Source organism: Sciurus carolinensis, chromosome 4 (genome assembly GCF_902686445.1).
Source record: "Sciurus carolinensis chromosome 4, mSciCar1.2, whole genome shotgun sequence".
Lineage (NCBI taxonomy): Eukaryota > Metazoa > Chordata > Mammalia > Rodentia > Sciuridae > Sciurus > Sciurus carolinensis.
The window spans coordinates 93,688,946-93,715,410 of NC_062216.1; the positions used below are offsets into that span (position 1 = coordinate 93,688,946).

At 35.2% G+C, this 26,465-nt stretch overlaps 1 protein-coding gene across 1 annotated transcript in view; it reads left to right on the forward strand.

Moving 5' to 3' along the window:
* Positions 1 to 1,401: 1,401 nt before the first annotated feature.
* Mrps35 (mitochondrial ribosomal protein S35) overlaps positions 1,402 to 26,465 on the forward strand; it is a 55,732-nt gene continuing 30,668 nt past the window's right edge. The window contains exons 1-6 of the mRNA XM_047551146.1: positions 1,402 to 1,557; positions 5,551 to 5,597; positions 6,692 to 6,859; positions 8,644 to 8,704; positions 13,376 to 13,515; positions 23,283 to 23,392. Of these exons, the coding sequence (XP_047407102.1) occupies positions 1,446 to 1,557; positions 5,551 to 5,597; positions 6,692 to 6,859; positions 8,644 to 8,704; positions 13,376 to 13,515; positions 23,283 to 23,392 (638 nt within the window). The 5' untranslated portion in view covers positions 1,402 to 1,445. The remainder of the gene's footprint in view (positions 1,558 to 5,550; positions 5,598 to 6,691; positions 6,860 to 8,643; positions 8,705 to 13,375; positions 13,516 to 23,282; positions 23,393 to 26,465) is intronic.

Here is a 26,465-nt window from a genome sequence, read left to right on the forward strand (position 1 = left end):
TCCTTGAAACAAACTCAAAGAGGTTAGATGATTTTGCCTGAGATTACAAAGAAGCAAAGACTGCATTCAAATTCCACATCCTTCTGATTAAAAGGACCATATTTTCAATCTTTAAAAAGAGGAGAGGAAACACCATGGGAAGACAGAGGCAGTGTTGGTCTGATGCTTCCACAAGTCAGGGATACTAAGGGTTGCTGGCAAGTATTACTAGTTAGGAAAGAAACATAGAACAGATTCTCCCTCAGAAACTTCAGAAGGAACCAACCCTTTGGACACCTGGAATTTGGACTTCTAGATACCAGAACTGTGAGACAATAAATTCTGTTATTCTAAGTCACCCAGTTGGTGGTATTTTGTTATAACTATTCTAGGAAACTAATATTCTATGTTTCTGTTTTGGAGCAATAATGAGATGGTAAAAGGCCAGAAAAGATGAGGTTGTTTATTAATGAAGATCCATTTCATGCCATTTATCCCCACTATGAACACACATACCTACTGAATGATTCCCGTGGCACATTTAATGCTCCTGGCTAGAATACTGTGAGACAAGTGCATTCTCCCCTGCTCTAATGGTTATGTGTGCTTACCAAGAATCAGTTGTGTTTATTCCAAGTTCTTTTGCTGTAATAATTTTGTACCTTGCTTAATAAAAAAATAAAGTATAATTTTATTAAGGCTTTTGTATTAATCCGTCCTAGGGTAGGATGGATTAGGTCATTAAAAGCACACTATTTTGTAGGTCCCTGTGAATTCTGACTTTATAATTCTAATTTGATCTATGACAAACTAACCAAATCATTAAAGAGTTATACGGACTATGCATACACAATGCCCACTGTATGCCAAATCTGCTTAAGTTTTAAATTTAAGTAGTCTGGTGTAGGAGGCTATACTTTTAACTACAAAGGGATAATGTCACTTTCCCCTTATCGCATATCATTTGCACTACTTGAAGACTTTAAGTGTTGAAAAGAGTCATTGCAAAGAATTGGGGCCCTAGAGTAGACTGCCTGGCTCCTGTTTTGAATTGTGATCCCATTCAGAACACATCTGCCCTATGTGAGCCACAATTCCCACATTCCTTATGGTCCTTATTCGCAATTGTTGTTGAACTAACTGATTCGATTTTTTTTAATTAAAATATTTGTTATTTTTACAGAAACATTTTGATTCATTGTACACAAATGGTGTAAAACTTTTCATTTCTATGGTTGTATGATTCGATTTTTAAAAATCGTTTCTCTCTCTTTTTATTTTTACTTTTTTCTATTTGGGGAAATCTCTCAGCACTTCAGGCTAGGTTTTTGAGTGCGCAGGCCCATGAGCTTCCCGCGTCCCCATCCTGGGGGCGGGGCAAAGCCGGTGGGTCGGCGCTCAGCGGCCCAGACCCGTCCCCTCGGCACGCAGCAGGCTTGTTCCCTCCCGCTTGCCGTCCGCACAGCATGGCGGTCGCCGTGTTCCGGCTCTGGCTAGACCTGCAGCCGTGGGTCAGGACTCTGCGTGCCTTCTCCACCGCGGTATCCCCGACCACTCATGCTTCCAGGCCTGGCCTGCGTGAGTGTCTGCCGTGTTGCTTCCAGGTTTGGGGGGAGGTAAAAGGGCGGAACACCGGCCCTACGACGGCCGCTTCCTCCCGGGGAGGCCGATTGTCCTCTGCCGGCCGGGCCAGGAGGAAAGCCGCGGGTGCGGGTCTGTCCTCTGCGCCCGTGTTTCCCGGTTCCTGGCCGCCGGCCTCCGCGTGTTCTGGACGCTGGCACAGAAAGCTTGCTGCCCTCCGCGGCGAACGGCACCTTCTGGTGCTGCCGTCCGGTGGCCACGGGCCCGGGTCTGCAATCTACTAGTACTTGATAAGGTTTGTCAGGCAATGTTTGAACCATGGAGTTTCCCGAATGTTTTAAAAACGTATACAGCTATACCAGAAAAAAACTATAGCTCTGAATTTCAGGTCACCAAATGGGATGACCTTCTTTCCAAAAGAGATTTTAGGGATGCTTGGTAGCGTTCTTGACTTGGGGCAAGGTCGTGGAAAAGACAAATTTGTTGACAGAGAAATACTCTGTAGAGTGAGAGATACTGCAGTAGAAGAGTGAATAGGGTGAGGAGAGCATTGAGAAGGAGCCATACAGAGTCAGGAAAGGCTCACCAAGGAGTGGGCACATCATATTCATGCTGCCTGATATAATTTCTCCAATTTACACCACATACTTCTCATAGCTTAGTGTCAGACTTTGCATGTCTTTAAAATTGTAAATTCCTTAATGCATCATAGTGGCTCATAGCCTTAATATTTATTTAAATTTTTTTATTCTCTGAATACTTCTACTGTATGCTAGATAGTGCCCTAGGCTTTGGGAATACAGCAGAGTCCCTGAGCTAACGAAGTTTATATCCTTTTAGGAAAGTTTGAGTAAAAAAAGTAAACCATCTACATAAAATGTCAAGTGTTTACTGTTATAAAGAAAAATAAAGCAGAATATTGATAATGATATATTGGGGGAGAAGTGGCTATAGGGTAGGATAAGATAGTCAGGAAAGACTTCTCTGAGGAGGTAAAAATTAAGCAGAGCCTAGAGACATGCAATATTTGGGACAAGAGCATTGTTGGCATAGGAAACAAGTGAAAGGCCCACAAATGAAAACAAGTTTAGGGATGTGATCAAGGACAAAAAGAAGGCCAACAAGTTCTAGGCTTACCTAGAACTAGTGAGCAAATGGGAGAGTGGTAGTACAAGATGTCAGAGGATTAGGTAATGGACTGATCTTAGGGTTTGTAAGCATTTGATTTTGATATTTGGCTTGAATTTTATTCCAAGCTGGGGATCATGTTGGATGACTTTGAACAGGGAACAGATGTGATTTGCACTTTTAAAAGGTCACTGGCTACTGTGTGGAGAACTAACTTCAGTAGGTTAAGAGTGGAAGCCAGAGACTGCTGTTACAGTAATCTAAATGAGATGATGGTGACTTGAGGTTATAAGTGGAAAAGGTGGTATGGTTGGATTTAGGATTTTGAAGTTAGGGCTGATAGGATTTACTGATTTGTTGTAGTCCTTGAGGACACATCTCAAGGAAGCATATTATATTTTTGTCCTGAGCAATTGGATGAATTGCAATACCATTTACATGGATTGGGAAGACTGGAAGAAGTAAATCAAGAACTCTGCCACGCATTTATTATAGATGAGATGTCCATTAAATGTCTTTAGCCTCCTTTTTTCCCCTTCAGTTTTCTCACTATTCTACTCATAACATTTTCAGCTATATTGAATTTGAATTTGTTTAGTTTGATTTTCCATGTTTTCTCCAAACATTTTTTCTTACCTGGCTGTTTCTCTGTCTACCTCCTACTCATCCTTCAAGTTTTAGCTTAAAGTTTGCTTCCTCAGGGAGGTTTCCCACATTCATATTAGTCAGTGTTCCCAAGAGAGACAGAATTGGTAGGATGGAGAGGTAGATAGATAGGTGAGGGGATGAACTTATTAGGAGAATTGTCTCACATGATTAAGGAGGTTGAGAAGTCCTATAACAGACTATTACAAGTTGGCAACACAAGGATGTCAGTAGTGTGGCTCAGTCCAAGTCTGAGAAGAAAAGTATTCCAGCTCCAGGAGAGTTAAAGAACAAATTCACCTTTCCTCTGCCTTTCAGTTTTATCCTTCCCCTCCTTGGGGCGTTTAAGAATGAATCTTATCCTCTCAGTCTACTGACTCACACACTTATCTCCATTGGCAGTATCCTCCCAGACACACCAAGAAATAATGCTTTACCAGCTATCAAGTTATCTCTTAATCCAGTCAAGTTGGTACCTGAAATTAACAAAACTGCTGACCTCGGTGGCACATGCCTGTGATCCTGGGTACTTGGGAGACAGAGACAGGAAAATCTCAAATTTGAAGCTAGCCCGGGCAATTTAGTGAGAACCTATCTCAAAATTTAAAACAGATCTGGGGATAGCTCAATGGTAGAGTGCTTGTCTAACATGTATGAGGTCCTGGGTTTCATCCCCAGTATTTAATACACACACACACACACACACACACACACACACATACACACTAATAACAACTAATTGTTGTTCCCTAGGTTCAGTTCCCTGCTGTATGTATCCATAGTAGTATACTGTTTATTGAAATTACTTGGTAAAATTCTGTCTTATTTGACAGATTCTACATTCTGTGAGAGAAGGGACTATCTGTTTGCTCATTGCTGCCTTCCTATTTTCTGGTACACAATATTACTTAAATAATTTATGAATGAATAAATGGTAAAGTATTGTGGGATGAATTGAAATAAGTCAGATGGAGAAATGAGGTGAATGCAGATGGGGAAGGAACCAGGCAGATGGAAGGCACATTACAAGTAGAGATCAGAAAGTTGAGAAAAATATTAAAGGTATGGTTCTGGAAATTTTGTTGTAGCTACAGAACCTTGTAAGGGTAAAAGTAGATCAGGTCATGCTCTTGTCACCTTAACTTCTTTCTCTTTAGTTTTCTTGACTATATTTGACCTCTAAGGAAGGCTAATAATAGTACTTGTGTTTGTTGTAATGAGTAAGATTAAATTAAATAATGAAAATCATTTAGTACAGTGTCTGCAAGTGGAAATGTTCAGTAAATATAGCTGTTTGGACTGGGGTTGTGGCTCAATGGAATAGCGCTTGCCTAGCATGTGTGAGGCACTAGGTTCAATCTTCAACCCCACATAAAAAATAAATAAAATAAAGATATTGTGTCCATCTACAACTAAAATTTTAATAGAAATGTAGCTATTTTAAGATAGCAGAACATTTATTTAGAGAAACATAAGGTAAGATTATTTAAAAGGTGTTTTCTGTTTGAAGTAATCCACATTCTTCTATAATCATGTGACTTAGTAGGAATGGCCATAAGTTTTGTTATTGGTGTTAGTTATTGTGTCATTGACTTTTCTAATATATAATAGAGAAGAAAAAACTGAGGCATTGTCATTTTGATAGAAAAAACAGAGTGATTCCAAATATGAGCAAGTATATTTATAATTAGGACATTTCAAACCAGTTATCTTTAAATATTCACAATACTTATTTATACCTAGGTATTTTAATTTGGGAAAGTGTGTTTATTTTGTTGTGAACCTTAAAATTTATTGAAAATATTTCCGTAGATGATGAGTTCACTATATCAGCAATAAAAAGAAACTTTATGTAACTGAATTTTTAAAGGCTATTTCTTTCTGTTTTTGTTAAAATGATTTCAGTCTGAACTTAAAACAGGTTGTCATTTCATACTTATGTTACTAAGCATCTTTTTGTGGGGGGAGATGGGTAGGGATTAAACTCAGGGGTACTCAGTCAGAGTCACATCCCCAGCCCTGTTTTGTGTTTTATTTAGAGACAGGGTCTCACTGAGTTGCTTAGCACCTCATTTTTGCTGAGGCTGGCTTTGAGCTCTTGATCCCCTTGCTTCAGCCTCCTGAGCTGCTGGGATTATAGTGGTGCTTGGCAATGAGGGACAATGATGACTCTTGAACAACTCATAAAATCCTCTATCCCTATTGTTTTATCTTTAGGTACAACAGAAAGAACATCCAAAAGTGAAAGGCAGCTGAGAAGAAAGGTAAACAATTTATACTCTACTCTACGCTATTTTAATGGTTTCTGAAATTCTAAAGTGAGGCAGATACTTATTATAAGGTGGAAGGGTGCTGCCAGAGAAGGCTTCACAAAATCATGTTTACTGGGTGATTGCCCCAGGCCTGGTAGGGGTTAATCTTTGACCTTTTTTACCCTCTACCCAGAGAATGGGTCACTCACACACTCCCAGGAAACAGAATATAGAACTATTTTTTTATGATGCCCTTAGCAGTTGTGTAGCTTAGGTATATGCATTCACCTAGTCAGTCTTACCCTGTGGGTATCTCTATGGAGGAATTCAAATTATAAGGTCAGTTGATGAGCATGGAACCAGAACAAAAGCACATTAGCTGGAAGTTAAATGACACCAAATTGCAATCATCTCGGCAATAGTTTTTACAGGAATATTACCTGCTTCTAGGATATGTACTATTCTGGTTTTGATGTTGCTTAGATGGGCATTGCTGAATTTTGCCACCTTAAATCGTACTTTTGTATGCTAGCCATCCCTTTCTACCATTAAAAAATATGTGTGCGTGTCTGTATTTTAGTATATATATTTTAAAATACTTATATATTTATGTATGTTAATATGATTGACTAAGCTGTCAAGTAGTTTTTTCTGGGCCTGGGAGCCATATAATTTCTCATTATGTATTTATTCAATTTGTTTAGCCCCAATGTACTTATTTCCAAGTCCTTAATCCTTATTTCCTGTTTTTAAGTTCTCAGTATTCCCTTATATACTGACTTCCATCAAAGAAGTTTTTAAAAATATTTCATGATATATTAACACTGCATAAACAAAAATGTAAAGTGATTGCTGAAATTCTAATTAAAGAAATCAATTTTTAGTAAAGGAAATGTGACATTAAAGGAGATCTTTGCCAGAGGGTTTGAAGAAACAATTCAGAGATATTTAAACAGGTTTAATGGTTTTTCATTTGAACAACAGTAGATTTGTTGGAGGCCAGATTTTATGTAGATTGCAGTTCCGCTTTTATTTCTCATAATTGCTACTTATGGTTTAAAATTAAAGAATATATTTTAAAATTTTAAGTATTTTATGTTTCTTAGGCACTGCCTCCTAGGACAGAGAGAATGGCTGTTGACCAGGACTGGCCTAGTGTTTACCCTGTTGCAGCACCATTTAAACCCTCCACAGTACCTCTACCTGTTCGAATGGGTTATCCAGTAAAAAAGGGCGTGCCTATGGCAAAGGAGGGAAATCTGGAACTTTTAAAGGTAAGATTAATTGCTGGTTCATTGGCTCAGACTAATACCTAAACAAATGCTGATCTTCCCTCCATTCTCACCTGCCTTCAAGTTTCAGTATATAGCAGCATATTGTATTTTACTATAATTTTTTTCCAGGTGATAGTGTTGTACTTTGTTTATTCATGGTACAAAAGATTCAAAGAACTCTAGGTCTTTGAGAATCTAATTAATCAGTCTTATGTCTTTCCTTGTGGCCTTTTTAATTGTATCTTCTCTATATTTGTCTTTCAAGTATAACTAAGAATAGTGAAATAATCTAATTTGAGACTGAGAATTGGGATTCTACTTTTTGTTTTTGTTTTTTTGTTTTTGCGGTGCTGGGGATCAAACCCATGGCCTTGTGCTTGCAAGGCAAGCACTCTACCAACTGAGCTATCTCCCCAGCCCAAGATTCTACTTTTAAAAGAGGAATTTTAGGGGTTGGGGGACATTGCTCAGTTGGTAAAGTGCTTGTTTCACGTGCAACATGCAAAGGACCCTGGGTTCAATTTTCAGCACCACAAAACAAAAAAAAAAAAAAAAAAAAAAAAAGAGGTTTTTAAAACTTTCTTTCCAGAAAGGTAAAATATTTAATATTATTGTAATAGTCCACCAACCTTCACTTCTTTACTGCTTAAAGCAAAATAAGTCATTTTAAAAGCCTCATTTGATAGCGTCTATAATCATTTATATACTATAGATTTTTTTTTTATATAAAGGAAAACTTAAATGTGTAGTCTTAAGAGTATATATCTTGAATAATGGAAGTTAGAGTGGAAAATGAAGTATGCTTTCCACTAGATAAGAGTCTTCTTGCAAAAGTTTTATTTAAAAGGTAATGTTGAGGGCTCAGTTGGTAGAGTGCTTGCAAGCACAAGGCCCTGAGTCCAGTTCCCAGCACCGCAAAAAAAAAAAGGTAATGTTAAAAAGTGAAAAAGGAAGAGGAAGAAGGGTGCTCTGCTACTAGATATAGTATAAATTAAATTTGGAAATAGGAATACTTCAGGGGACACAAGAAAGCAAACATTGAGGAAAGCAAAGCTTTCCTTCAAATGAAGAGAAAGAACTTAATTAAAATGGAAGGTCTTTGGAAAATGTCACTGGGTGGGAGAGAGCAGTATGTTTGTAATAATGCTGATGATTTTGAATGGTATTTTAATAAATGTAAAAATCCAAACATTTAATGCATGCCATCTATTCAGAGTTACGGTATCATTGAATACATTTAACTCGGCTAATATATGTAAAGTGCTTAGAATAGTCCCTATTTAAATCCATATAAACATCTATTATTTTTCTTTTTATGAACTTGAGATTTATATTTTCATGTTTCAAAAATATAAACTGAAAGTGGTGGTGTGTGGCTATAATCCCACTGATTGGGAGGCTGAGGCAGGAAGATCATGATTTCAAGGCGAGCCTGGACACATAGCAAGACCCTGTCTCTAAAAAATAAAAGTATAGAAAATGAAGCCCCTCAGCTAATAATACCAATGGTCAGTACCTATTTTAATATTGTAAAAGAACTATCTGATTTTATTTGCTACATTGTTCATTGGCCTGTGATTTAGTTTTATGAGAAAATTATGTTTTTCATATGTTTTCATTATGTTTTATGACATTTAACTAGCAGGGCCTATAGTTCTAGCTATTTAGGAAACAGACTAGAAGCTAACTTGAGCGCACCAGTTCAGGACCACCCTGGGCAACCTAGTGAGACCCTGTCTCAAAAAAAAAAGTTGTAATTTATCCTTTAAAATTTTCTATTTTAGATCCCCAATTTTCTGCATTTGACTCCTGTAGCTATTAAAAAACACTGTGAAGCTCTTAAAGGTAAGTGATTTGTTTTCATATAAACTATATGTTTCCTATGAACATTTAAAAGTTTTGAAGACAGATTTTTTAAAATTGAAAATCTCAGGTCTGATAAGATTCAAAGTGCTTAAAAGTAAGTCCATGTAAACGATAGCTATTACATTCTGAGTGATTATCAGTTTCTTCTTTTTTTAAAAAATTTTTTGTTATTGATGGACCTGTATTTTATTTATTTATATGCAGTGCTAAGAATTGAACCCAATGCCTTACCATGCTATGCAAGGGCTCTGCCACAGAGCCACAACCCCAGCCCAGTTTCTTCTTCTTCTTCTTTTTTTTTTTTTTTTTTTTGCAGTATGGGGGATCGAACTCAGGGCCTTGCGCTTGCAAGGCAAGCACTCTACCAGCTGGGCTATCTCCCCAGCCCCAGTTTCTTCTTTTTTAAAGAACGATTTTTAAGTTGTTTTTAGTGAATTATTAGATGTCAAATCTGCATTTTTTAATTTTTTTTGCTTACTACTCTAGAAGGTATTACAACTAACCTCGAAATTGAAACCATAATTCTTGCTCACAGATAGGTTATGGACTTATTGTTGAGTTGTAGAAAGCACATACATAAAAAGATTGAAGAAAATATTGCAGTTTTACCAATAAATGCAAATCAGTACGATTCAAACTGAGAATAGTAAATAAGAATACTAAATAGCAGAATAGTCAGTGGGTTCGGTAATGGGATACAACACAGAGAACAGCTATTGAAGAAATTAAGGTTTTTAAAAAATTAGAAGTGATATATACATAGGGTGAATCAATCGGAAGAACCTGCAATCATAAACAAGTCTTATGCTTTCTTTTCCATACCAAGCCCATTATTCCAGAAGTTTCTTTTCATCATTGTTTAGTTCTAGTGATTACTTTCAGAGTATGTATTTAATTCATAACAAGTACTTTTTATGTTGTGTGTGTATATGAATAAATAATCACCAGAATGCGATTATATCTCCGGTTCTGGGTTTATTGATTTTTGAATAATATCTGTTGATTCATAGGCATAATCATAGATTTCATGCACTTATACTACAATTTCTTCTCTTTCTTACATGCATAAAGGTAAAGGCAAATTTTTGTTCATGGTTCTATGTATGTTTTTATAATTATACATACATTCCAATTTAATTTTGATCTAATTTGCATTGGACCATATGTTGGATAAGCATATTTTGAACTGTTCCTGATTCACAGCTATTGGTGATTGATTATGTAGTTTAATTCAAGAGTTAGTACCTTTGGATAAAAGTCTTAATGTATTAATGCTGACTAAAAGGTGTATAACTGACACAGTAGTCCATTCCTGTAATTCTAGGTACTTGGGAGACTGAGGCAAAACAATTGCAAGTTCAAGGTCAGCCTTGGCAGCTTAGCAAGACCCTGTCTCAAAATAAAAAAATAAACAATGGTGGGGATGTTGCTTAGTGGTAGAGTGCCCCTGGGTTCAATCCCTAGGACTACAAAAAAGTGAAAATTTAAATTAGAAATTTTAAAAAAGTTGTATAAATGTTCAGTATACTCGTTAAGGCTTTTCAGGGAGAAAAAGAAAGAATCCTGGTAACATATTATAGGTAGGTTGATTATGTTGAAGGAGATATAGGATAATGAACATAATTATGATTCAGTCTGAGCTTTCGGAAGAACATTACTTTTAAAAATATAAGGAAAAAGATATAAAAGGGTCCTAAATCAGAGGAATAGTAATCTTCTTCTTAAAATGAGGAAAGAAAAACCTTTTTCATTTATGTGGTCCTTTGCTTTGGGATAATAGAATGGTTTTCTGTCCTTTTTGGGTTTCTGTTTCTGTTTTTATTTTTGCTTGGAATTGAACTAAAACTGATTACTATTCCAAATTTTTGTGCCTTTTGGCACAAATCATATATCACTTTTTGATCCTTTGTAAAGTCAGTTAACAAATGCATTACTCTACACTGATAATTCCAGTTTTCTTCTTTTTAAACATTATTTTAAAATGTGTGTTTATAACCTAGCTTTTGCTTATTTTAATGAAATACATCTATAACTCCTAATTTTTAAACAAAAGACTTTCATATGGCACATTTAAAAAAGTAGCATTCTTTTTAAAAATATTTTTAGATGTAGATGAACACAATACCTTTTATTTATTTATTTATTTATTTATTTACTTACTTACTTACTTATTTACTTTTTATTTTTGGATACTGGATATTGAACTCAGGGACCCTCGACCACTGAGCCTCATTCCCAGCTTTATTTTGTGTTTTATTTAGAGACAGGGTCTCATTGAGTTGCTTAGGGCCTCACTTTTTCTGAGGCTGGCTTTGAACTTGTGATCCTCCTGTCTCAGCCCCCTGAGCTACTGGGATTATAGGCATATGCCGCCGAGCCCGGCACTATTTTATTTATTTTTATGTGGTGCTGAGGATCAAACCCAATGTCTCACGTGTGCTAGACAAGCGCTCTACTACTGAGCTACAACCCCAGCCCATAGCATTATCTTTTACAGTACTTAAATTAGTTTTTAATCTTTGCTCAATTATGCCTTTGCACTTCTGCCAGCTCTGGATTTAGATTTCATCTTCCAAATAACTCAATCTTTCAAATACTCAGTTTTCTTTCAAGTAGATGAGTTCAGATTTTATATCTAACTTGCAGATGGAAAATCTGAAGTGCAGAAAAGTTAGGTAATTTACCAAAAAAATAATAATCAGTGGTAGAAGTTGAATAAAAACCAAAATCTTTTATTCATGTCTAGTCCATTGCTCTATCAGATTAGTAAAGGTTAACAGGAGTCTATTTTATACTTCCCAGTTGACTATTTTTTTTTGGACACATAATTTAGGTAATTTAACAACTGTAATTATGTGGTGATTGAGATAACTTATCCACAGTTTAAAAGAAAAGAAAAAAATTCAGTGCAAACACAAGAACTCATAATTCTCCAAAGTAGTCTCTTACAAAGTGCTTGGCAGTGATATATATCTTATGTTGCAGGATATTGGAATTTGTCCATGATGGGAATGAAATCCAAACTCAAAAGTCTTGCTCTGTTCACTTTTTTAAAGTGTCAAAATGTTCTTAATTCCAAAGATATTTAACTGAGATTGATCTTTTGAACTGGGTATTTGAATAATGGAGTGAGCTTAATTTGTGGGCATGTTTTGAGTCATAGATATCGGAGGATATCTGTAACCCAGAGTGACATTTTATTGACTCTTAATTTTAAAATCAGGCCTAAAGGGAACTAAGTATAGTACTTCATATTAGAAAATTTTTAGCTTGGGAAAATGGTATTTGCAAAGTACCTCTTACTGTCCCTTAGATTGTCACAGAGAAGAGCTCCCACATCCACCAGTATTTATGACCAGTCTTTCCTGTGGTTGGGTTTTGTTGGAGAAAGCCGTGGATCTATGAGGTCTAACTTGTTTAGCCCAAGAAACCAATTACTTAAAGTAAGGCTATTAAGGAATGAGAAGGGGAGCCTAATAGTGTCAGAAGTTTTCATCCCAAACCAGAGGCCCTCTATCACACTAACTCCTTAGGAATAGGACTTTATGAAGTTAGCAGTTGATACCAATGGAAGGCCAAAAGGTAGTGCTCTTCTCCTCACCAGCTTCAGTTAGGACCTGAGATAATACTATTCCCCTGTGCTCTGGAAATCAACAGAAAACCATGGTCACAGTCACCAGCTTAGAACTTCCTGTTGTAACCTAGGTCTCAGACCCAGTCCCACCTTCATTCTGGGCTGTCTTGACCATATATATGGAGAAAAGGCTGCTTCTCTTTTCATTTAGCCCCACTGGCACACAGAGGTCATGTGGAAGAAACATGAGTTATTGTAAAGATCCGTATAAAGATGACCTAGGCTTTTGTACCTGTTCCATTTGAGTCTTTATTTAGGTCAATTTCTGAGAGAGTGTTGACTATGCCTTGTTTTCCTCTTAGAACTTTTCTAGAGCTTCTTTCAGTTCCTTTCAGCTGATCTTTTGTAACCTTCATTTTGGAGTGAGTTAACATTATCCTTTGCTTTTCACAAACAGTAATGCTGTGGGCACTGTGAACAGTTTGCTTTTAATTAATAAGGAGGAATTAAACTGCACTTGAAATTTTTTTAAAATTTTTTAATTTTTTATTTAATTTTATTATTTTTTAAAATCTCGGGTCTGGGAATTAAACCTCATGCATGGTAAGCACATACTCTACCACAAAAGTACCCCCACCCAAAAACCTGATAGTTATCTTTTAACTGAGTACACTATTCTCTACCAAACCTAAATTATCCAGATTATTCCTATAATTCCTCCTTAGGGCCAAGCATGGTGGCACATGCCTCTAATACCAGCAGTCAACTTTGCGGTAGGAGGATCAAAAGTTTGAGGCCAACCTGAGCAGCTTAGCAAGATTCTTTCTCAAAAAAAAAAAAAAAAAAAGATGTAACTCAGGGGTAGAGCACTCCTGGGTTTAATCCCTAGTACCCTTCCACCGAAAAATTTTCCTCTTTGTACCTGAGAAGGAAAGGGAGGAGGAATGATGATGTGTGTTAAAGAAAATTCATGTTGTCATTTCATGTGACCTGAGAATGATGTAAATAATTTGGTATTGTCATTATGCATTACAATGAGGATTTACTTGCAGAACTATAACTTTTTAAATTCTCAGATTTCTGTACTGAATGGCCAACTGCACTAGACAGTGATGAGAAATGTGAGAAGCATTTTCCAATTGAAATTGACACAGCTGATTATGTTTCATCAGGACCATCTATTCGAAACCCCAAAGCTCGAGTAGTAACCTTAAGGGTAAGAGATCTGTTAAAAAATAAGAACCATTAGAATACTTTATTTAAAAATGCATTTCCTATATGATTACAGAATTAGTACATGCTTGTCATGGAAAATACAGTAGTTTTAAATTATAGAATAAAGTTGTCTCTAATTCTCCCATTCAAAAATAATAATGGTTAATAACTAGCTCATTTTAATATAAATATGGGTATCCTTTGTACATTTTAATGGGATGATACTATGTGTGTTTTAGTAATTGTTCTTTTTCACTTGTTAAGAATTAGCAAAAAAAAAAAAAAGAATTAAGCATTTCCCAATGTTGTTAAGCATTCTTTAATCTTATATTCAATGGCTACATAATGAGTACTTGAGCATCTATAATGTGCCTGGACAATGTTTTTGAGGTTGGGGATGTAATGTGGTGTTTCCTTGTTGTTATTTTGTACTGCTTGGTATCGAGCCCAGTGCTTCGTGAATACTAGGCAAGTGCTCTACCACTTGAGCTACATCCCTACCCTCATAGTTTTTTTAATATGGAATAAGTTGTAATAAATATCCTTAGATATTTGGAATATTTGTATATATGTCCCCAAGATAATTTCCTAAAAAAAAGATCAGGTCAAAAGAAGTAACTCTTTTGAAGTTGTTTGATATATATTGAAAAATTTCTGCAGAAAATATAAAAAATACAACACTAGCAGATTGTGAGAAAGCCTATTTTTTTATTATTGCCCCTTCATTAACCTCCTTTCAGCCGCTTCAGACACCCATCAACCACTAATCTTTCTGTGTCTATGAATTTGCCTATGCTTGACATTGAATAATACAATATGTAATCTTTGGCTTAATGTAATATTTTCAGTATGTTTCATCTGTTCCAGCTTGTATCATTTTTTCACTCCTTTTTGTTGTGAAATAATATTTTATTTTATGAATACACACATTTTACTTAGCAGTTTGTCAATTGGTGAGCATTGGATTGTTTCTGCTTTTTGGCAATTAGGAATAATGCCGTTGTGAACATTCATATACGGATTTTTTTATGTGGAGATATGTGTTCAGTTCTTTTGGTATGTACATAGGAGTGGTGTTACTGGGTCACATGGTGACTGTTTAACATTTGAGGAATTGCCAAGCTATTTTCCAAAGTAGCTACAGTATTTTACAATTTCACCAGCAAGTTTGAGGGTTTCAGTTTCTCCACATCCTCACCAATAGGTGTTACTGCTTATCTTTTCATTTTAGCCACTATAATGGATATGAAATGGTATCTTGTAGTTTTACTTAGCATAGCCCTAGTGATTAATGATATTGCACATTTTTCATGTGTTTATTGACCATTTATATATCTTGTTTAGAGAAATGTCTAGTTAAATCCTTTGCCCATTTTTAGTTATTTTGTCTTTGTGTGTGTTTGAGTATAATAATACTGGGGATTAAACCCAGGGCTTTGCTTATCCTAGGCAAGGATTTGTACTGCTAAGCTATCCCCCTACCCCTTTTTATTTTATTTTGAGACAGGGTCTCACTAAGTTGCCCAGGCTGGCCTCAAACTTGGAATCCTCCTTTCTCAGCCTCCAAGTAACTGGGATAATAGGAATGTGCCACTGCACCCAGTGGGTTGTCTTTATTTTTGACTAGTTTTTTTTTTTTTTTTTTTTTTTTTTTTTTTAATATCCTGGATACAAGACCCTTATTTGATATATTATTTGTAAAAATTTTCTTCCATTTTGTGGGTTGTTATTTCACTTTCCTGATGGTGTCCTTTAAGCACAAAATTTTAATTTTAATGAAGTCTGATTTATAGATTCTTCTATGAATTTCTTTCACCTCTTGTGCTTTTGATGGCTTATCTAAGAAACTATTATCTGATTCAAGGTTACGAAGAGTTACTCCTACATTTTCTTATAAGAGTTTTTTTAATTTTAGCTATTACATTTGGTTCTATGTTTTTTAAAATTTTTAAAAAAATTTTTACAGATTGCATTTTGCTTCATTGTACACTAATGGGGTACAACTTTTCATTTCTATGGTTGTGCAAGATGTAGAGTCACACCATTCATGTAATCGTACATGTATATAGGGTAATGATGTCTGTCTCATTCCACCATCTTTCATACCCCCACCTCCTCCCCTCTTATTTCCTTCTATGTAATCTAAAGTTCCTCCATTTTTCTCTTACCCCCCATACCCTACCCCCATTATATATCATCATCCACTTATCAGGGAAAACATTCTTTGGCCTTTGGTTTTTTGAGATTAGCTTATTTCACTTAGCATGACAAATTCTCCAGTTCCATCCATTTACCTGCAAATGCCATAATTTTATTCTTCTTTATGGCTGAATAATATTCCATTGTGTATATATACCACAGTTTCTTTATCCATTTATCTTTTTTTTTTTTAATTTAATTTATTTATATGTGGTGCTGAGTATCAAACCCAGGGCCTCCCACATGCCAGGCAAGCGCTCAACCACTGAGCCACAACTCCAGCCCCCCTATCCATTTATCTGTTGAAGGGCATCTAGGTTGTTTATGTGGAATGAGGTAGGAGTCTGAATTCATTCTTTTGCATTTTGTCCCAGCACCATTTATTGAAAAGAATATTCTTTCATCTTTGAATTATCTTGGCACCTTTTTCAAAAATTGTGTAGTTATCTTTTACCTTTTCACCTATCTACTTTTCTAAATTCTTTCTTAGTCGTTTACTATGAACATTTTTGAAATATGAAGAAGTAGAGAGTAGTGTAATAAACACACGTGGATGTTGATTTAGTTAATATTATTGATAAAATTTGTTTCATATACACTTGCACATACAGGTGTGCATGCATATGTATTTAAGTACTTTAAAATACTCATACTTCACATTTCACACTAAAATACTTCAGTATATTATACTGTTAACACACCTAATAAAATTGTAAATAATTCCTTGATATCATCTAATATAGCTACTCCACACTCAAATTTCCTAATTGATCCAGTGGCCTGGGAGGCTGAGGAGGAGGATCACAAGTTCAAAGTGATCCTTAGCAACCTAGCGAGGCCCTAAGCAACTCAGCAAGATCCTGTCTCTAATAACACATAAAAAAAGCACTTGGGTGCTGGGTATATAGCTCAGTTGGTAGCGTGCTTGCCTCTTAAGTACAAGGCCCTGGGTTCAATCCCCAGCACCGCAAAAAAAAAAAAAAAAAAGGCACTGGGGATGTGGCTTGGTGTTTAAGTGCTCCTGGGTTCAGGAGCCTGAACCAAACAAAAGAATCCCTAATTGTCTTATCAGAAAGTCATGGTTTTTTGCTTTGTTTTGTTTTTCTTGGGTTTTGTTTGTTTGTCTTTTAACTTTTTTGTTTAAACCAAAATCCACTCAAAGACCATTGCATTTGGTTGTAATGTCTCTTGTGTTATCTGACACAGGAAGCTACCATACTTGTTACCCCACCTCACCTCAATGACTTTACCATGTAAAGGAGACAAGTATTTTATCCTGTAGCATTTCCTCCAATAGCATTTCCTAATGTTTTAATTTGTCTGATTATGTCCTGGTATCATATACCTTATTTGTCTATCTCTTGTATTTCATATGAACTGGATGTTAGATTTAGAGGGCTGATTATATTCCAAATGAATATTTTTTCACAAGAATATAGATTTTGCTGTGTACTTTATTTTATATCATAGGACACTTAAGGTTTGATTGCCTGATTTCTTAGACTGAAAATGAAATTGAGCACATGGTTCAGAGTCTTACAACCTGCACATTCTATTGTGAAGTTATGTTTTTGATTGTTTTGCTTTTCCCTTGAATGACTAACCTATAGGTAGATATATTCAATAAGTTTTAATCAGTTTAAATCTTTCCCATCCGCCTGGTGGTACTGAGGATTAAACCCAAGGATGCTCTACTACTAAATGACATCGCTAGTCCTTTTTATTTTATTTCAAGACAGGGACTTGCTATGTTGCCCAGGATGGCTTGAAACTTAAGATCCTCCTGCTTCAGCCTCCCAAGACACTGGGATTACAAGCATGCATCATTGTGCCCAGCTTCATTATTATTATTATTATTATCATTATTATTTTCGTGGTTCTGGGGATTGAACCCAGGGCCTGTGCATGCGAGACAAGCACTCTACCAACTGAGCTCTATCCCCAGCCTGCTTCTTTATTTTTGATGCTCAAAGTACATCCTAAATTATGACCAGTGGGTACTCTTTTAAGTTGGTTTCTTTTGTTTCAATTTATTAGCATTTGAAAGTTTGCTTATATTCTGGCACAATACAATGATCAAGGCTTACTTTGTATATTTCTTATTGTAGACTTGGAATCAGCCATTTCTCCAAGGAACCCTGATACCTGTTAGTGGACAGTGGTGTTTAGAAACCAAAATTTGTATGCTAGAATTTTTTAGTTAATTCTTCCAGATATTTCCCAGTAAATAATTGATAAGTTATGGTTAATTCCCCTTTTAAGTATCTGTAGCTTTTTTTTTTTTTTGTCTTTCGCATTAATCAAAATTTCTAAAATGGTATTTATATTGTCATTTATGCTGTTCTGTACACTAATGACTATACCTTTAGTGTTTAATCTCTTAAGCATAAGGTAGAATTTCAGCTTAAGATAATAGTCTTTGTTATATTAGAGATGTGTCCTATTTCTAATTTATTAGCATTTTTGGAATGCTCTCCTTTGAATTTCTGAAATAATTAATTGTATCAATAGTTTTCCAATTACTGAAGCATTTCTGAACCCTAGGCAGTTTGTGACATATCATTCTTTTACTCTACTGCTGATTTGCCTTGCTAATGTATTTAGGATCATTGTCCTTTCACATATCGCTTTGGAGAAACATCAAATCACCACTCTTACCTGGAGCATAAATATACCACATGGCATTGCATTTCCAAGTTTTTGCCTTCGTAACTTCTAATTTTTTAGTATTTGAATTTTAGTATTTGAAACTACTGTTTTCTTTGTTAAAGAAATCTTAGTAAACGTGGCATATCTTTTTAACACAGCAGTCATGGGACAGTTACCTCATATACTTTTTTAAATTAAACTTTGTATTTTAGAATAGTTTTTAAAGTTATAGAAATTTTCATGAGTACTACAGAAAATTCTCATACATTTCATACTTGTTTTCTTCTATTGGAAGCATCTTATGTTGTACTATGTTACATTTGTCACAGCTAATGATTTAATTTTTTTTTTTTTTTTTTTTTTTTTGTAGCAGGGATTGAACCCATTCCTTTTTATTTTATTTAGAGATGAGTATTGCTAAGTTGTTTAAGGTCTTGCTAAGTTGCTGAGACTGACTTCAGACTACAATCTTCCTGCCTCAGCCTCCTGAGCTACTGGGATTACAGGCCTACCTCATTGAATCCAGCTAATGATTTAATATTGATATAATATTATTAAAGTCTATAATTTATTTGAATTTACCTAGTTTTTACCTAATGTTCTTTTCTGTTCTAGAATGCCATTAAGGGTGCCACTTTATATTTAGTCATCATGTCTCCTTGGACTCCTCTTATTTGTGATGTTCCTCAGACTTGTTTTTGACGACCTTAGTAGTTTTTTTGTCTTTTCTGTGCAGGGATTAAACCCAGAGTCTTATTTATGCTAGTCAAGCACTCTACCACTGAGCTATACCCCAGTCCCAAAAAATATTTTGTTCTTTTTTTGTTTGTTTGTTTGTTTGTGAGACAGGATCTTACTATGCTTTTCAGGCTGGCCTCAAATTCCTAGGCTCAAGTGGTTGCTCTGCTCACCCCTTAGTGCTGGGACTAAGATGTGAGAGAGACTCTGTGTCTGACTTGACCTTGACAATTTTTAGAAGTACTAATTATATACTTCTTAGAATGTCCTTCAACTTGTTATGTATTTTGAGGAGGAAAGCCCCAGACATAAACTGCCATTCTTATCATATTATATATCAAAGGTACTGGCTCTTAACATGATTGTTCATTGATGATGCCAACCTTGGTCACCTGGCTGATGCTAATTAGTGTTTGTCAGTTTTCTTCGCTATAAAATTACCCTTTTCCTGTCCTTTCCAGGAAAGGGAAGTAACTATTCATTAGGAAGGAAAAGCCCACACTTAAGGGAACAAGAGTAATGCTATACCTCCTTGAGGGAGAAATACCACATTCATTATTTGGAATTCTATATGGAAAATTTGTCTGTTCTCCCACATGTTTATTTGTTCAAACATTTATGTCAGTATGGACTCATGGATATTTATTTGATACTTTGGGTTATAGTCCAGTGATAAATAAATATATATCTTTTTTGTTTGCTAAAATTATTCAGGCTTTTATAATTGAGCACACTTTTAATTGGCTTGTCTATTCCTTTGCCATACCCCCATCATCTGATTTTTAAACATTTTCTTATTTTCTGGGACTACAAAATACTCCAGATTCATCTTACATTTTCCTTGTCCTAGTCATAGAATCAGCCATTATTCCAAAGATCTCTGACTAATGTACCTTCATTCATCTGGAGGAGAACTGCCCATCTCTTTGAGGTACCTTTAAGAAACCTCAAAAACAACAAAAATTTTTTTTTGTGTGTACTGTATGCAGCTTGTATCCTAGTGAGAACATTGTAAGTATATAGCAAAAATGTGTTGAAAATCTATTTTTGTATTATGTGCTAATGAATAGAAAAAACTTAATTTCTAGGATTTTCCGATGTAGTTGTGATCGACTTGTAATTTTTAAAAGACGGTTTCTTCAGTGTCAGAGAACAGGGCCTTCTATATGCTAGACAAGCACTTTACCACTGAGGTACGTACCCAACTCCTGATTAGTAACTTTGTTTACTAGGTTTTGGTATCAGGGTCATGCTATCTTTATGAAATAAATTTATGAAACAGTGGAATTAAGCATGTACAGTCTAGCTTGACTCAACCAATGTGGTGGGGTTAACATACATAAAATAAATATGATTTGAAGATACTCGGATTTTTAAATTCAGAGAAGGAAAGTGTTATGTTTTTCTCTATAGTCAGAGAATTTAGAATTAAGAACTTATGTTTGTATAAGACTACTTTGAAGCACTCTCTTCTTTTTGTCTCTTTTATTCCTGAGAAAGATCCTGTGAATGAAGTTGTACTGAGGAAACTGTCTCAGGGAGGTAAAATAATTTGATTGAAATCATGTAGCAAGTAACAATCCTAAAAATCAAACCCAGTTCTTTTCTCATGTGTAATACCAGTTTTTTTAATCATACTGTACTTGCATGTAGAGAAAATATCTCACATTTAAACCTTTTAAATTTATGTAGCTCCTTTTGTGTTAAAATATAGACATTTAAAGATAGACACATATAATCACAACCTCCTGTGATTTGAAATATCCACATTATTTTGAGGATAATATTAGTGGCACAATATCTGTTCTTTGAAAAATAGCAACTTGAAAACAAAAAGCTTAAGGATTGCTTTGAATTTTGGTGAGGAAAGACAATTGAATGCCAGTCCACTTTGAAGTTAGTGTTAGACTGTGTTAAACATAATTCTGCAGTGCATTTGAGTGCTAGCAGGTGGCGTGAGCGTACCACACACTATTTCTGAACTCTTTATGAGTTTCTGGCATACACTCTATGTAGTTTTGAATATTAAAATGTTAATATGAACATGGGTTTTAAAGTAGTTTTTGGTGCCATGTTTTTTGACCACTTACGGCAAAAAAGCTAAAACACATTTTAAAAATGACAGTGTTTTGCTAAACATTATTATGATTTTATTGAAGGGAGCTTCAAAAAGACAGATGACTGCCTGCGTTCTTACTATTCTAATGTAAAAGCTGTCCATTTTTCTCTATAGACTGTCTCTGTATACTTGCGAATGTATAAGAATTTGCATAATTATAATAATGTAGGTACATTTTCTTATTTTTCTTGTAAGTAATTCTCCATGTTGTTGTTAATCTGATTTTTCATAAAATGGGTTATCTCGCAAACTGTAAACCTACTTGTTGATACATATTCTTTCTAAAGAACTGTAATAATTCCTAGACCATTGCCAAAAACAAAATAGATATTGTTCTTAGATTTGAAGGTTTGCCATTCAGTGGGGTGTAAATTAGCATATAAATAGGCTATCCTGATAAGATGTTTTGAGGGAAGTGCAGGATTATTGAAGCTAGAGACAAGAATCAGGTGGAATTTTAAAACGTTTAGCCTATTTGCTTCTTTATGAAGTTACAATTCTCTATTAATGCTCTACATGGAAAAGTAATTATGTTTACTATGGTTTGGATATGAGTTTGTCTCCCAAGGATTCATGCATTGGTCACTTGGTTCTCAGTGTGGCAATATTGGGAGGAGCTGGACCTTTAAGGGGTAGGGCCTAGTGGGAGGTTCCCTGGTAAGGGGCGGGGATTAAGATAGTTCTGGAGGAGATTAAGGTCATTCACAGAGTGAGTCCTTTACAAGAGTGAGTCTAACCCCTGGATTTCTTTCTGGCTTCCTGTCTTGCAGTATGATTTGCTTTTCTTATATGTGCTCCAACCATTCTGATACCAGTGCCATGCCTCAAACCTCCAGAACTGTGAACCAAATAAATCTCTTCTCTTTATAAAATTACTCAGCTTCAGATATTTCATATATTAAGCAAAAATGGGCTAATACAATGCTTTACTTTATTTAACTGTATTCTCTTGTCATACTCATCTCTAGATACTTTTAGTTCATGCTGTAATTCTTTACAATTTAAAAAGTATGTTATTCCAGTATTTCCCAAAACATGTGTTAAGGAAGACTAATTCTATGAACTACTCCTTGAAAATTGAAATCTGAGGTCAAATAAATTTGAGAATCATTAACATACCAACCCTGTATCTTGAAATTCCAAAATGCTCTAAGAAATATATAAAGAATCCTGTTAGTAAACTCAGATTTCCTAAATATGTTTAAAAGAAATAATTTTTAAAAATATCTTAATAGGCTATGGGACTAGTATTAACTTTTGATGTATTTAACAGAAATAATTTAAAAAATAACAAGCTATGGGACTAGAATTTTCAAAAACATTGAACCGAATTGTTTAAAATGTTTTGAATTGGGCACAGTGACACATCTGTAATCCCAGCAGCTTGCGAGTCCAAGGTGGGAGGATTGCAAGTTTAAAGCCAGCCACAGCAATTTAGGCCCTGAGCAACTTAGACCCTGAGCAACTTAGCAAGACTTCATCTTGAAATAAAACATAGAAAGGGCCAAGATGTAGGCTCAATGGTTAAGTGCTCCTGGATTCAACCCTGGTACCAAAAAAAAATTTGTTTTGTTCCTTCCCTAATGCAATATTCCAGCCTCCAAGAGATCTGTACTTCTTAAAAATAAATGTCCCTAAAACAGTTGCAGTGATACAGGTTTCAAAATTGCACGTTAAAAATTTCTTAAAGCTATTTTATTTTATCCATTTTTTCTGTTGTCCATCTTTGAAAATACTAATTGAGCTTAATTCTGTTTGTGCTTCTAATAAGCACCCTCATTTGCCTCCTTTAAGACATGTCATTAGTTCTTTTAGGAAGGTACACATACCCAGAACTTTCAGAGAACTCCAAATAGTATATTCCTTTTTATTTCATTTATTTTTCTTTCCACAAATAAGATCAGGCTTCAGAATGTATGCCAGCTGTTAACTCTGTATCAAAAGTAGTTTGAAAAGATTTCTTTTTTTGGGGGGTTTAATGTTAACACAGATAACATTGCTACTTCTTTAAGCAAATTACATGAAGTGATTTTTTTCAAATAATTTTTTCTTTTACTTTTAAGGTGAAACTTTCCAGTTTGAAGTTAGATGATCATGCAAAGAAGAAACTTATTAAACTTGTAGGAGAACGATACTGCAAGACCACAGATGTACTTACCATCAAAACAGATAGGTAAAGTGGCAATGCTTTTTAGTAGTGAAGGGTTAGCAGAGTTGTCTTAATTCGTATTTTTAATATCCTCACACTATGTTGTTCATGTATGCAGAGAGGATTGCTTAACTAAGTTGTTGTTATTTTTAATATTAATTTTCACATATCCATATGTGTAAAACTTACGTTAAAAGACAAAAGTATGATTTGCTAGTAATTAATGCTTAAATAGGTAGTGATTTTTTTGTTTGTTTGTTTTCCTAATTGACTTTGTGATTCTGGAATCTGGCAACATCTCATTCCATAAAATAGAGTAAGTGTTCCCTTAAGCAGGTTTTTACAAAACAAAAGCATCAAAGAGTTTTGTAGTTCAAAATTAAAATTATCAAATTATACATGTGGAAATTTATCTAGGCACTTTTGTAAATTAGCAGAATTTCAGAGCCAGGGTAGATATTTGTAACTTCAGTATTACGTTTATCTCATATGAATTTATAAATTTTATGATTTCCATTTGATGTAAAGAAAGGTTATTGGAATATCTTTACTAAATGGTTATTTTCTTATTAGAATTATACTTTGGTTGTTTCTGAATTATGTCAAAATACAAAAGACCTGTCTTTAGAGAAAAGAGAGTATGCAGGTCTCCTTTTTCCCTGCGTAACCCAGTTTCAAAGCATTTGGAGGTATCAGAAGCAATTTGGTCTTACATCATCAGTCTTAATAGTGGGAAGAAGGAACATGACATACATGTAGAGATAGTAATAAGATAGAGGCAGAAAAGATAAAGGAACCATGGTTTCTGAATATTACCTTATGAGGGAAAAAGATTTGAAATATATTAGGAATATTCCTTTTACTTAATGCAAAATAATGTTGAAGTTTTACTTTATTCAACTTCAAAAATATCTTTAAAATGTTAGTTTGAAACTCTGTAAGTACCTGATAATGTTTTTTTTTCTAGTATCAGTGTATATGTTTTATGGTAATGATTATTTGGAATAGAGAACTATTAAATAAACAAATGAAGAATGAACAGTATAGTTAAAAGTCATTTGTCATTTGATGGTTTTATTTTATAAATAAGATAACTTGGAAGAAATTAAGAACTTGGAAGAAATTATTTCTTTTTCTCTTATTACCCTTAATACATGCACCATTTTATGTGTATGTAGAAGTTCTAACTAATTTTAGGATATTAGTTCTGTTTTAAATATAGCAGTAATAGTACAGAATTGTAAGTAGTGTAGGTCATATTTAAAAAGAATCAGCTTTAGAGAAATCAAGACTAACAGATTAGCATCTAACTGCCTATTTTTTTTTTTTTTTCTCATTAAACTTTTGTTTTAATGGGTCTCAAAATTCTGTGACAGATTTTTGGTCAAGTTGTTTTCATTAAAAAATTCTGATTTTAAAAACCAATAACTTAAAACTGCCACATACAAAAAATAACAAATGGTCCACAAACATTCTCCTTTCCTTCTGAAGGTTTTCCGATGCATTGTTATCATTAACCAGTCTTTTTACTATTAAACTTAAATGGCTACTTGAGACAAACAGTTCTGAGACTGTTCTTCCACCACTGATTAAGATTTGGGTGCACCGTTAGGGGTAATATTCACTTTAGCCTTCTGAGCTTTCTGGCATACTTGGTGACCTTGCCAGCTCCAGCAGCCTGTTTGTGGGTGCTTTGATGACACCCACAGCAACTGTCTGCCTCATATCACGAACAGCAAAATGGCCCAGACGAGGATAGTCAGAGAAGCTTTCAACACACATGGGCTTTCCTGGAACCATATCAATGATGGCAGCATCACCAGTTTCGAGAATTTAGGACCATCTTCCAGCTTCTTTCCAGAATGGCGATCAATCTTTTCTTTCAGCTCAGCAAACTTACAAACAATGTGAGCTGTGTGACTATCCAGTAAGGGACATAGCCCAGCACTGATTTGACCTGGATGGCTTCAGGATAGTCACCTGAACTGTGAAAACCAGCTGCTTCCATTGTTGGGTCGTTTTTGCTGTCACCAGCAACATTGCCACGATGAACACCTTTGACAGACATATTCTTGACATTGAAGCTCATATGTCTCCAGGAAGAGCTTCACTCAGAGCTTTGGGGTATACTTAAACAGACTTTACTTCAATTGTGACATTGACTGGAGCAAAGGTTACCACCATGCCAGGCTTGAGAACACTCTACTTGGCCCATAGCGACAGTACCAATACCACCAATTTTGTAGACATCCTGGAGGGGCAGATTCAAAGGCTTGTCAGTTGGACAAGTTGGGGGCAGGATGCAATCTAAAGCCTCAAGCAGTGTGGTTCCTCTGGCATTGCCATCTTTATGGGTGACTTTCCATCCCTTGAACCTAGGCATATTAGCATTAATGATAGTCACATAATACTTGCCGGTCTCATATTTCCACAGGGAGATGTCAATGGTGATACCACGTTCACACTCAGCTTTCAGTTTGTCCAAGACCAGGCATACTTGAAGGGGCCCTTTCCCATCTCAGCAGCTTCCTTCTCAAATTTTTCAATGATTCTTTTGTCGACCCCACCACATTTGTAGATCAGATGGCCAGTAGATCAGACTTACCTGAATCTACGTGTCCAATGACAAGGATGTTGATATGAATCTTTTCCTTTCAAGACCATTTTGGCTTTGATTTAGTGATGTTTTTCATGATACCTGTGTTCTGGTAGCAAACTCATTGCAAAAAAGCTGCCTATTTGTTTTTTAACTATTTATTTATTTATTTTGAGATGGAATCTTGCTGTGTTGCCCAGTCTGGCCTTTGAACTTCTGGACTCAAGTGATCCTCATATCTCAACCTCCCAAGTAGATAAGACTACAAATACACACTACTGTGCCTAGCTCTTCTTAACTATTTTTAAAATGAGTTCATTAGTTATGCTTGTGCCATTCCACAGATTATGAGATGGTGAAGGGGACTTGAATTGGACACAGTCATATTAAAAATAGCATAAGCTGTTATATACAAATAACTCCATTAGCGAGGAAAGCAAAGATAAAAATACACACAGTGTTGAGTATCCACAGATAATGAGCTACTATTCTTATTCCAAA